This window comes from Cervus canadensis, chromosome 5 (genome assembly GCF_019320065.1).
Source record: "Cervus canadensis isolate Bull #8, Minnesota chromosome 5, ASM1932006v1, whole genome shotgun sequence".
NCBI lineage: Eukaryota > Metazoa > Chordata > Mammalia > Artiodactyla > Cervidae > Cervus > Cervus canadensis.
The window spans coordinates 13,529,541-13,542,935 of NC_057390.1; the positions used below are offsets into that span (position 1 = coordinate 13,529,541).

Below are 13,395 nucleotides of genomic sequence, written 5' to 3' on the forward strand. Positions count from 1 at the left end.
GTCCACCATAACACTTGAAGTCCCCTTCGAAAGCAGCTGCAGAAGTTGCTCTCTCACCATAGACTCGGGCAAAGCTGAGCCTGTCCTGCGTATGCAAAATGGGTGCATTTCTATCTAATGGGCTGTGTGCATCCTTGCTTAGATGGCCTGGAGGCATGGAGGCACGTGTTCAGGACTCTGACGTGTCTTCATGTGTAACCTGATACCTGACTTCTTGGTTCTTTTAGACCCTGCCCTCGTATTCCTTTGTCTGCTCTGTCCTTCCCATTCTCACTGCCTGTCTGTCTCTGTCTCTCTGTCCTTCCTCTTCCCCCCACTTCCCTCCTCTGCCCCTCTCTCCATCTGTCTCTCCTTCCCGCTCTCCCTTCTGTGTATCTTCTCTCCTTCCTCCCCTTCCCACCCAATTCTCCCTCCTTCCCTCTCCCCCCCGCCTCTCTCTCACACACACACACATACGTACGTCTTTCCCACTTGCATCTCCTTTCTATGGTACCTATTTTTATAAAGCCTCAAGTCATTTATGAGATGAGGCAAAATATCCATAAATACAAGATTGCGACACTGAGTCTCCTCCCACCCCATCAGCTCTGGGGAGTAGTGTTCCCAAAGACAGATTCCGAGTGTTCCTTTTAATATGTTTCTATTGACCTGACACTTCACCACCAGGACCGTCAGCGGATTGTAGGCTTTCGTATCACAAAGGAGCTTGGAGAGCTGGAAGATTATCGGCTCCAACAAGCGTCCCTTTCAGGAACCCTGCTGTTTTACTTTTCTGAGAGGCCTTTGTCTCTCTCCTTTGTTTCCTGTGATGCTAGCTTGGTTCTGGTGATGAGTGCCCATCAGAATCACCTGGAGGGCAAAAGGTACTGTATGTCAATTCTGTCTCAATAAACCTGACTTTTTAAAAAAAAAGTCACTTGGGCTGGGCAGCTTGTCACACAAATTCCTAGACCCCACCCCAAGGATCCTAATCCCGTAGTCTAGGGTGAGGCCCAGGAACTTGGCTTTCTGACAGGCTGCAGGGATGTGAAGCTGTCGGCCCACAGATCACATGTGAAGGAGCCTGGCTGTGAACCCTGACAAGGGACTCGCAATAGCCACTTGGAGGGGGTTGTCTAAAAGGCCACCTTATCATAGAGCTTATCAAAAGCCTTTTTCGACATCTAATCAAATTAGATCCCCTGGTCCCCAGTCCCTTCGTCTCTCCATGTTTGCCCCTTGATGAGTTTAGTGAGCACAGAAATGCTGGTTATGTGACCTACAGCAGACCCTTTCAGCCTCAACTTATCATCCCAGTGTCTGCTGTCAGCAAGTGGCCAGGCCACTCCTGGACCACCTGGGCCCAGGACGCGCAGATAACTGTAGTCAGCCCCCGTGTCCTGGAGGCGACTGCTGGGGAGGGACGTGCTGCAGGCAGGAACAGGGCTGGCCAGCTGCCCTGGGTTGCCGCCTTCACCTGGCTTTGGGCTTCTCTGCTGGTCTTCACACGTGAAAGTCGCTATTTTCAGTGACTGAAAGGCACCCCTGGATTTTAGTTGCACTGCAGTGAACTTAGGGGGAGAGGAGGAGATTATACACGAGAGTGGTCTGGTCACATGTGGGACTCATTAGCATCATGGGATTGTGGGTGCTGATAACAGAAGAGCTAACAGTGAGCATAGTACTTACTAGGCTTGGCCTTGCTCAACCTCAGAGCCACCATGATGCAGAGGACTCGCCGCCTCCCAGGAGGAAGCTCAGAACGGCATCCAGGCAGCAGAGCAGAACCCTCATCCTTTTCTTTCTGCCTCCTCAGCCCAAGGTCATGGCCTCTAAGGGCTCTCTGCATCAAGGATTCTGCTGTACTTTTTCTTGTTCAGTCGCTAAGTCATGTCCAACTCTTTGTGACCCTGTGGACTGCAGCACACCAGGCTTACCTGTCCTTCACTGTCTCCTGGAGTTTGCTCAAACTCATGTCCATTGAGTTGGTGATGCTATCTAACCATCTCATCATCTGCCTCCCCCTTTTCCTTTTGCCTTCCATCTTTCCCAGCATCAGGCTCTTTTCCATTGAATCAGCTCTTCACATCAGGTGGCCAGAGTATTGGAGCTTCAGCATCAGTCCTTCCAATGGATATTCAGGGTTGATTTTCTTTAGGATTGACTGGTTTATTCTCCTGGTAGTCCAAGAGATTCTCAAGAGTCTCCTTCAGCACCGTAATTCGAAAGCATCAAAGCTGTACTTTTTAGGCTCTGTTTTTTTCCATTGGAATTATGAGTTTTCCAAAATTGTGATACTTCTAGAAGCAAATCATAAATAGATAGCAACATGAGTTTACTATTTCATGATGGTTGAAAATCTTACAATATGAAATTGGAGTTTAATTCACTCAAAAAAGCAAGAGCTCCAGGCACATGTGTTTTTCCCTCCAAAAAATATACGAGAACGACCTACTCCCTAAATGGCCAAACACAAATATAAGAGAATCTTTTGAAAGATGCAACAAAAACATCTATCATGCCATCTTGAAATAGCTGCCTACTGTGTCTGAAGGGTTATTTGGACAAAGCAGGGCTATTGGAGTCTAATTAATCCCTCTGGGCTGGTCAGTAGGTGACGCGTGGTTCCTTAGAGTGCTTCTGAGTAGCTTGAGAGGTCTGATGATGCCCCAGGCTCCTGAGAGCCACAGAGCTCTGAGTGGACCCGACTCTCCCCCCACCACCCTGGCTTTCCCAGTCCTGCCTGTGCCACGCCCAGGAGGACGTGTATGCACTAAGTCATCTTCATGGCGTGATCACAGCAATCCCACCACCCCAGAGAGACCCTGCCACCGTGTTTCTGTCATCCTTCCCAGACTTCCTCAGGTCTAAATTTCTGTTTGTTTACATAGAGTCATACTCTACAGACCACATTGGAAATGCATTCCTTCTCTTACAGTTATATATCACGAACATCTTTTCGCATCATAATTCTTCCTCAGCATCAACTGAATGGTTAAATAGTACTCTTTTGTACCTTTCTTCAATTTCCTGCCTTTAAAACAGATTTTTATGGAGGCTGTCTTTTGAAAAAATGATCTCTATTATTTTGTAAAAGTAAAATTAGGTCGTTCTTGGGGAGTAGGCTTTAAATAGTAAAATTGCTGTGATATCTCTGAATTACACTGAGGCTTTTGGGGAGACGGTTTTGTTTCCTACAAAGCTAAGTAAGTGAAGCCCCCTGGCAAGCTCACAAGCAGGTTCTGGACTGGCCATTAGGAGGAGAAGCTGGGAGGGACCAGAAAGCCCAGCCATCCGGGCTCCTTCTCCAGGGGGGTGGGGACCTGTGGGATGTCTTGCTGTGCCTTGAATCTGAGCCAAGTGTCTTCTCTCTCCCAGCAGACCCGCCTGTGGCTGCAGCGGTGGTGTCCCATTTTAACGACTGCCCAGATTCCCACCGTCAGTTCTGCTTCCATGGAACCTGCAGGTTTCTGGTGCAGGAGGAGAAGCCCGCGTGTGTGTAAGTGTCCCTGTGGTTCTGTGGTGTTGGGGCTGTAGGCGTTCCAGCCACCACTTAAAACAGCATTTACCTCCACAAGCCATGCCAGGGCTGCCTGAGCGCCCTGGAGCCAAACATAATGGGGAACCAGAACAGTGGGCTGAGGGACACCTGCTTCAACCCTGCTGATCCCAGCCCAGAGCCACTGAGGCAGGAATCCTAGGACGTGGAGCCTGGGTGTCTGCATTTTTAGCAAGCATCTCAGGTGGCTCCTGGGTTTCATAAAGTCTAAAACTTCCTGGATTCAAGTGAGGTTTTTCCTTTTTTTTTTTAATTGAAGTATAGTTGATTTGGGCTTCCCAGGTGGCTCTGCAGTAAAGAACCTGCCTGCTAACGCAGGAGACACCAGAGATGAGGGTTCCATTTCTGGGTGGGGAAGATCCCCTGAAGGAGGAAATGGCAACCCACTCTAGCATGCTCGCCTGAAAAATCCCATGGACAAAGGAGCCTGGTGGGCTACGGTCCATGGGGTTGCAAAAGAGTCGGATATGACTGAGCGCTTCTGCATAGTTGATTTACAGTGTTGTATTAGTATCAGGTGGGTAGCAAAGCAATTCAGTTATATACTTATACATATAATGCATGCATTCTTCTTGAGATTCTTTTCCATTATAGGTTGTTATAAGATATTGAATATTGTTCCCTGTGCTATACAGTAGGTTCCTATTATTTACCCGTTTTATATATAGTAGTATACATCTGTTAATCCCAAACTCCTAATCTTGGATTCAAGTTTAATTCACTACTTAGAATTTTTGGAGAGCAAGACACTGTGTTGGATCCCTTTCAGTGGCCAGTAGCTCTGAGGTGAGGTCTGCCCTCCGGCATCTTTACCTTACAGCTAATAAAATAAGCCAGAAGGGCACACAAAGGGTTGGTGTGCCTGATTGGCAACAGGACAGAACAACTTGGGAATAAAGATGGGCATAGCAGGCCCAGCATGAGGTGGCGGGGGGTGGGGTGCAGGGAGGGTTGCTTCTTAAAATATAGCTGAGCCCACACCCACTGAATCAGAATCTCTAGGAATGGGACCCTGGAGTCACGTTGGTTAAAAGCCACCAGTGATTGCAATGGTCAGCCCGACTGGGCAAGAAAGGCACACAAGTAAAGCCTTCTAGAGCAGGTGTTGGACTTAGGCTAATAGGGAAAGCAGAGAAGTTACTCAAGGCCTGGACACTCATGCACCCCCACCCTTTTCGTGCACTTCCGGCTTATTTTATTAGCTGTACTATACTGTTATGGGTCAGTGCGGCCACAGCAGGGAGGAGACAAATCTGCAGGTGAATTGGAGGCCAGAGCCTGTTGGAAGTTAGCCTTTATTCTCTAGCCAGTGGAAGCCATCAGTTTGGGAAAGAGATGTTTTAAGAAAGTTAACCTGTGCATGGTGGAATACTGTAAGTTGGCCCTGTACTCAGCCTTGGCACTGTGGGCATTTGGGGCTGGGTAACCCTTTGTTGTGTGGGCACGCCTGTGTGGCTGAAGGATGTTAGCATCCCTGGTCTCTACACCCCCCCAGGTGCCAGTAGCACCACTTCCCCCCAACAGTCGTGGCAATCAAAAATGTCTCCAGCCATTGCCAAATGTGCCCGGGGGTGGGGAGATATGTGGAGGAGGCAGAATTGTCCTCCACCCCCTTTAAGAACCATCCATCTCTACGAAGATGCCATTTTTATAGGTGGGAAATGGAAGTCAGCAATTTCATATGATCCAACCTAATAGTACCAGTGTGTGTGTGCTAAGTCACTTCAGTCATGTCCAACTCTTTGTGACCGTATGGACCATAGCCTGCCAGGCTCCTCTGTCCATGGGGATTCTCCAGGCAAGAATACTGGAATAGCTTGCCATGCCCTCCATCAGCGGATCTTCCCAACCGGGGGGGTCGAACACACGTCTCTGGCCTTGGCAGGTGGGTTCTTTACCACCAGCGCCATCTGGGAAGCCACTGGTACTGGTAAATAATACTAAATGTTAATAAAAAGCCAACGTTTATTGAGCTTTGCTTCATGCCAGTCACTGTTCTAAGCACGATCCACATGTTAACTCATGTAATCCTCATGATGACCCCAGGGCATGGAGAGGTTGAGCCCTGATCACAGAGGGGAGCGCACATTCAGACCCGGCTGGTCTGGCTCCTAAAGCTGCTTTCTTACCCACAGTGCTGAAGGGTGTCAGAGGAGTAGCCCAGGGGGCCGGGAGAGCCCGCTGCAGTAAGCAGTGGTGGGCAGGACTCCCCTTTTCCTGAGGCGCAGCTGTGTAAGCCTGTGCAGTGGCCCCTTGGGGTGCCTCTGGGCCTCACCTGGGGGGCACACTGGCCACCTTCCTCCAGGAGAACTGGGTAAGGCCCCAGGTCACATCTGCAGAGCCAAGAGCCCTCCCGCCCACCCCATACATTCAAAGCACGCTGATGACAAGAATCACTCTCATCACGACTACCACTCTTATGAAAACACACATGGGAGCCTTGGGGACTGATGGGACTGTTTTCGTGACTTGCCTGATCACTGTGGAAAAACACTGGCCCTGAAGGAAGTGTGACTCTTTAGCCCAGATCTCAGGAAGCCTCCAGTGCAGCAGGTGGGGGGTCTTCTCCCTTCCAGTCACCTCTCATGCCAAGACCTCAGGCTACCCCCGGCTATGCGATGAGAGGGCCTTCTTTGGAGAGAGAGGACAGTTCTGACTAAAATTGTGTCAGAAGGTTAGTGTTTCCACCAGATGAGGGGCTGTTCTAAATGTTGAGAGCTGGCAGCCTTGAGCCGGGGTCAGCAGAGACCCAGAGCAATAACCCTACCTGTGTCTGAGCCCCGTTGGCTGGTGGAAGCCTTCTGAGAGTGGGACGTGGGTGGCTCTCTCGTTCTCCTCAGTCTGGGTGCCAAGCTCTGCTTTTGGCTCACGGAGATCACTGTCCATCACATTTACACGCCATTAATGTTGGTTGTCTGGACAACTGGCCGTCTCTCTCCCCACTCACACTGTAACTATTACTGTAAATGATAATAGTAAGCTCTGGGTAAAAACTGTAACTGTGTGCCAGCCCCAGCTCCACCTACAGTGACTCATGCCGTTCTCTCGTCCTTCCTCTCAAGTAGAGATTCTTGCCCTTATTGTGTAAATCAGAAAACTTAAGCTCAGAGAAGTTAGGCGACTTGCCCAGAGTCCCAGAGCCCGTATACAGTGGAGCTGGGATTCAGTCCCATCAGTTCCAGCCCCCAAACCCATGTTCTGTTCTGCTGCCCCAGAGGGCGCTCCTTCTGCCTCAGCCTCACAGAGTTCACTGCAAAAAGCTAAGTTTTTGTTTCCAGAAAAGGTATTGGCACTGTCCCTCTGCAGGCAAACCTTCCTCCAGGGGAACGTCAGGGTCATTCCCTACCTTGTTGCCCTGAGCACAGACTCTCAAGGATTCCTTCCTGTGGGTCAAGGGCAGAGTCTATAGAATCCACTTTTGCAGGATGGGGAAGCTGAACGTCTCTGGGGAGGCGTGGCCATGCAAGACTTTACCTCCTCTTTACCTCAGTTTCCCCACTGGGTCTTGGCGGCCTAGGGGCGGTATTCAGCGCACAGACATGTTTCATGCAGCGGTAGGTGAATCTGAATTATTCTTTGGTGGTTTTAATTAACTGCTTGCATTTTGGAAGTCAGGTTTACAACTCCAAGCAGACACCCAGCTTCTCTGGAGCACAGCCTGCCCTCCCCAGTTCCCCAGTTTCCACGTCTGCCTACTGCTCCCTGACACTGAAGCTGCCGCTGGTCCGTCATCCTATCGCCCTTCTTTTCTGCTCACAACAGCTAGCTTTGATCATTTCTGTCGCCACATGAGCCTGTCAGCTCGGTGGGGGCAGGACAATACTTTATACCTTTTTGTACTTTCATTACTTAGAAGAATGTTCTAATTCACTCATTGCCACTAGATCAGAAATTCTGAGTCTGTGCAGGGAAAGCAAAGCCTGCTGTTCCTGCTCTTAAGAACCGCCCTAGCTCTGGGGGAGCTGACACACTCATCCTCAGTAAAACTCGCAAACCTTGAGGTTAAGGGCATGTCAGTCATGGACTTACAAGGCAAACCCACAGGGGCCGAAGATTATAGTCTGAGAAGAGGGAGTTCTTTCTAAAATACTGTTGGCTCTTAAGCTTTGTTTTCCATAATAACAATAGTCTTTGGGTCTCCAGAGTTAAAATGACATCTCACACTAAAATATGAAATAAAAAAAAGTTAAAACAAATAACTAGTCAGAAATTGCCAAAGGTAGTGAACATCATCCTGAAATATTTATGCTTCACATGAACCCTAGATTGTATTTTTTGGTCTCTCTTTAATAAATCCCTGCTAGGCACCAACCACTTTAGAAAACAAATAGGCGAAGAATTTCCAAAGGCAGTTAGTAAAACCAGAGAAATGCAAGGTTAGGACTCAAGCACCATTTTTTTCCCCTGAGGCAAATTCTGCAAACCGTTGGTCTGCCGCTTGCAGGAACCTTCAAACAAAGGAAAACAGTTGAAGGAAGCCACCCAGGTGACAGGTTTTCAGGGTTCCAGTGTTGGCAGCCAGTGGCGATTCGCTGAAGTGTCTCACAGTCCAAAATGCCCCTCGGTGACTGAACTCCCTGACTTTCCCACAGCAAAGTGTGAAAGCGCATTGCTGTCGGCCAAGGAAAATATTCCACCTGGCTCTGGCACAGTGCCTTCTACTGGGAGCTGAACAAACACCCCGAGAGGGGTGACCGCCTTCAGTAAGCCCGCAGACTGCCCGTGTAACCGAGAACATGCCTCCCGAGAGACCAGGGTTGGGGGTGGTTTTCCTGCTGGTGCTTAAGCCACTTCATGTAGATCTATCACCTCAACAACCAGCAGGTGGTGGGGTTAGGGGGAGAAGTTAGGACATCACCCAACCCCAGGTCTTGAGGAAGTGCACGCCTTCTCTCTGCCCTCACCGGAAGCAGATACTGAGGGTCACACACCAGGCAGGAACACACAGCAGTTAAAGGCATAAATTTCAAGGTCAGACAGACCCAAGTGACTTAGCACCATTAAGCCTCAGTTTCTTTGTGTATAAAATGGGGAGATGAGTATTTCTCAGGATTGTGATGAGGCCCCAGTGACCCTAATGCATATAGAGCTTTTGCTGTCCAAGATAGGAGCCACTAGCCATGTGAGGCTGTTTAACTTATTTAATTAAAATTTGATTTTTCAGTCTCGCTAGCCACATTTCAAATACTTAGTACCTCTGGGCAGCGAGCGGCTACTATATTAGATGCCACACATACAGACACTATTTGCATCGTCATAGAAAGTTATTTTTAAATTTATTGTTTATTGAAGTATAGTTGACTTATAGTATTGTGTTAATTTCTGCTATACGGCAGAGTAACAGTTATACATATATATATTCTTTCTGTATTCTTTTCTATTATGGTTTATCCCAGGATATTGAATAGAGCTCCCTGTGCTATACAGTAGGACTTGTTGTTTGTCTCTTCTTTGTGTAATAGTTTGCATCTGCTAACCCCAAACTCCCAGTCCCTCCCTCTCCCACCCATTGATCCTTGGCAACTGACAAGTCTGTTCTGTCTCTGAGTCTGTTTCTGTTTTGTAGATAAATTCATTTGTGTGCTGTATTTTAGATTCCACATGTAAGGGATATCATATGGTATTTGCCTTTTCTCCTTCTGACCGACTTCACTTCGTATGATAATCTCTAGTTGCATCCATGTTCCTGCAAAAATGACTTATTTACTTCTTTGTTGTGGCTGAGTAGTATTCTGTTGTATATATGTGCCACGTCTTCATCCATTCATCTATTGAATTACTACAGAAGGTGCTATTAGAGCATTGGAGAACATCCAAGCCCAGTTCCCAGCAGAGTATAAGAGCGGCCTTCATCAGCACCGTCACCACTGTGATCAGTACGTTGTTAACCGTGACCACAGCTGAAGGATTCAGGTCCTGCTGAAGGAACAGTGAAAGTCAAGTAGACCATGTGCCATGAGGAAGCCCCTACCCCTCCAGAACACTCCTCCTCAAGTGCCCCAAGCAGAGAGGTTATAGGTCATGGCAAATCTTGTTCTTGAGGCCAAGAATGTGTGCTTAGTCACTCAGTCGTGTCCAACTGTCTGCGACCCCTTGGACTGTAGCCCTCCAGGCTCCTCTGTCCATAGGGATTCTCCAGGCAAGAACACTGAAGTGGGTTGCCATGCCCTCCTCTAGGGGATCTTCCCAACCCAGGGATGGAACCCAGGTCTCCCACATTGCAGGTGGATTCTTTACTGTCGGAGACACCAGGGAAGCCCATGAATACTGGAGTGGGTAGCCTATCCCTTCTCCAGGGGATCTTCCTAACCCAGTAATCAAACCGGGGTCTCCTGCATTGAAGGCGGACCCTTTACCAGCTGAGCCACCAGGGAAACCCCAAGGCCAAGAATGGGTAAACCCAATACAAGTGTCAGGAGGCTCAGTGTCCCCACTCCCACCACAGCCCTGTGGATTTTCTCCACGGTTAAGGCAAGTTGGTATAAATATTTTTCTAAAACCTTAGTCTCTAACTGTTGGTCAATTTGGTCCTTGGCCCCCATATTAAAGACTTTATCTTAGGGTCACTGCCGAAAGCCTTGATTAAAATTCAGAACACTAGCCTCCAATCAGAGAGTACATCATTGTTTAGGAAGACAATGTCTCTCAAGAGCCTTTAAAATGCTCTCATTCTTTTATTTACATTTTTAGCACTCATGCAGCCCTTCCTTTGTGTCAGGCACTTCCCAAGACATTAACTCATTTAATGCTCATAACTCTGTGAGGGAAGTTTTGTTACTCTGTTTTACTAACACAGAATCAGTGGCACAGAGAGGTTAAGTAACTTGCTCAAGCTCACACAGGCATTAAGTGGGGAATGGGATTCAAACCCATGACAGCTTGGCTCCAAGTCTATACCATGCTGTGCCCACTTACGGGATCCTATCCTGAGGAAGTAATCTCAAATGCAAGCAAAGTGTGTACACAGACATAATCCATTGGCATTATTTATGAAATCAAAATTGGATGCAGTCTAAATGGTAAGGGTTCAGTGAAGCAAACCCTGTATAAACTACTTTACAACCATTCCAAACAACTCCTGCATGTTTCTAATGACATAGTAAAATGGTGAAGAGATGTCAAATGAAAAATTGATACAAAATAATATTTTTTAAAAATCTTAACTATGTTAAGAAAACTATGTAGAAAAAGTACTTGTCAGTCAGATGTGCAGTAATGTGGACTTTCTCTCTCCACTCTATTATAATTTATGTACTTTACAATTTACTTAGAAACATTATTTTTCTAATTAGAGGATATTTTCCTTAAGAAGAAAAAAAATTATAAGGGCAGAGCTCTACATGTGTTATCACCATTTCTTTAAAATTTTAAAAGGCACCGTGAGCCAGGTGCAGAGGGGACTTAGGGGGAAAAACTGGGCAACTGGACAGGGCTAGAAGGTCTGAAAGCCCTGAGCAGAGGAGAAAGAGAGGCATGTCGTTCATCATTTAATTTTTGTCGTTTGCTCCTAAGAAAGCACCACAGCCACCCCCAGACTGGATCAGCACACAGAAGAGAAGGTCCCAGGGACCCCCTGTTTGGCGCACATGGCCCCTCATCTTCAACCATCATGGCTTCTCCGCTCAGACAGGAGCCTTGCTCCTCCTGTGCTGCCCTTTGCCCCTTCTTTGGGCACTACTTTCTTTCTGGTTCTTATTTGGGGAAAACAGCTTGCATATGATTCCAGAGGCTCATTTTCAGAATTATGAAGACAAACTCAGCATTCCTTGTGTCTGACAGTACCCATTCTCAACAGATGAATTGAATGGTCAAATGGTATACACATTTGCCATTCCCCGTGGTGACAGAATAATTCCTATTTTATTCAGATTCCTTTCTTAAACAGAGGTGCCGCATCTCGGGTTTCTCCTGCACCTGAATGAGAAGGCCCATTGTACAGCTCCCACCCTGGGGAAATGCCCAGAGAGAGATAGGAATAGCGGGGAGAGGGGAAAGGGGCAGACTTTGGAGTGTTGCTCTCGAGTCTACAACTTAAATGACCATTCTGCCTCAGTGGTTCTCAGGCCTGGCCACACATTAGAATCACTTGGGTGCCCAGACCACTTGGTCAGGGGCATCTCCAAGGGTGTGGTCTTGGCCTTGGCATTTTCCAAAGCTTCCCAGGTGATTCTGATGTGCAGCCAGGTGGTATCTGGTGCCTACCTGAGGTTGAGACAGCAGCTGAGTCAAGCGTGAGTCATTTGTGACCAGGTGAGGTGATGCTTCCTCTTATTGTGTGACTTATGCTAAAATAATTGGCATAATTAAGTCTAATATTAGTAGAAGCTTGGGAAATTTTTTAAAAATGTTTGTCACCAAACCTTTTCTTGCCCCCCCGCCGCCCCCCCCCCCCCCAAGTAAAGAGCAACTGAGAAGCCTGCCTATATTACAGATGAGTGGTGGGGGAAAAAAAGGACCTCTATCCATCCCCAAACCAGCAAGTCTAAATTGCCTTAGAAAGTCTAACCCTGGCTGCCCGTTGGAATCGTCTGAGAGCTTTAAAAATACTGATGCCAGTCCTTACTCCCAGGGATTCTGACTTAGTTGGTCTGCGGTGTGGCCTGGACATCAAGGATTTTTTTTTTTTTTTCCAAGCTCCCCAGGCCATTCCAATGTGCAGCTAGAGTTGATTTCACTGGTCAGCCTTCATGGTGGCTTTCAACTTTGGCTTCATCGGAATCCCTTCAGCCGTTTCTTTAAGACCCCAGGCTCCATTTTCAGAGAGGCTTTGATCTGAGAGGTCCTGGGAAAAGCTCGAGTATCTAGACCACAGGCTATTCTGCCTCCCAGTGCAGTTGGGTTGCTTGGTGCTAAGACTCGCTGCTCTAAGAGCCCACCTAGGCTGTGACCTAGAGTCTCATGTACTGGGTTGGCTAACAGGTCTTACAGAAAAACTCAAATGAACTTTTTTGCCAACCCAATATTTGGCAACAGCTCATGTAACTCTCGTGCCTCACCAGGGAAGGTTTCATTCAGAAACACACTGAGCACCCTATTTCAATGAGACTGGGGTTTGAGTGTTTGCAGCTGCGACCCTAAGGGGACAAAGAGGCATTCTTTTTGGCATGAAGACATTCCTAATGGGCCGGACCTCCACTGGAGCAGTTCTGAGGCAAGGCTGATTGTGAAGGGCCCAGCACTCACATGTTAGGAAGAACAAGAAAGTCAGCAAAGTGTGACTCAGTCTGGGGGTTGTCTTTCCTGGTGACTTAAGATGGATTGTTTGGGGGCATCTTTGCAATTTGCTATACCCCCAGCAGGAAGACCTCTTTACAGAGCGGTCAGCAGCCCATCTTCCCTTTTGCTATGTGGTTTGTGAGTTTGCCATAGAATCAATATCCAAGAGTATCTTCCAAATCAATTTGCATTACACCAGAAAGGTCTCCTTCACAGTTGAGATCTAATTTAGTTTTTAAACTCTAGAATCCACTCCCCACCCTCTTTCCCCATCTGTAAAACAAGGTAAATAGTAGCCCAGACCTCACATGCAGTTGTTATTATTGGAATTAACAGAGATGATTCATGTAGGAGATTAGCATAGCCTTTAATAAGCTAATGTTGTAATTAGCACTAGGCTCCCACTCTTTTATTTAAATAGGATTTCTTAGAGCCCCCAGCATTGATTTGTTGGTTCATAGCATTTCCAGAACCAAGCAGTTGAGGCAGTTGAGGAGATGTTTGAATCCTCTCCCAGGGCCTGTGGGTTAGAGGAGTTTAAGGTGGATGAAATTGCCTCTCCTACAGCCTGGACCTTTCATGAATGGCTGTACAAATCATCATCACACTCGCCTCTCTAGGAGGAAGCAACACCAACACCC

General features: G+C 47.6%; 1 protein-coding gene across 2 annotated transcripts in view; it reads left to right on the forward strand.

The window, feature by feature from the left end:
• TGFA (transforming growth factor alpha) overlaps positions 1-13,395 on the forward strand; it is a 109,782-nt gene that overhangs the window by 86,580 nt on the left and 9,807 nt on the right. The window contains exon 3 of one of the 2 annotated variants that reach the window (XM_043468244.1): positions 3,358-3,478. In XM_043468244.1, coding sequence (XP_043324179.1) covers positions 3,358-3,478 — 121 coding nt within the window. The remainder of the gene's footprint in view (positions 1-3,357; positions 3,479-13,395) is intronic. The other variant, XM_043468245.1, reaches the window with a different exon arrangement.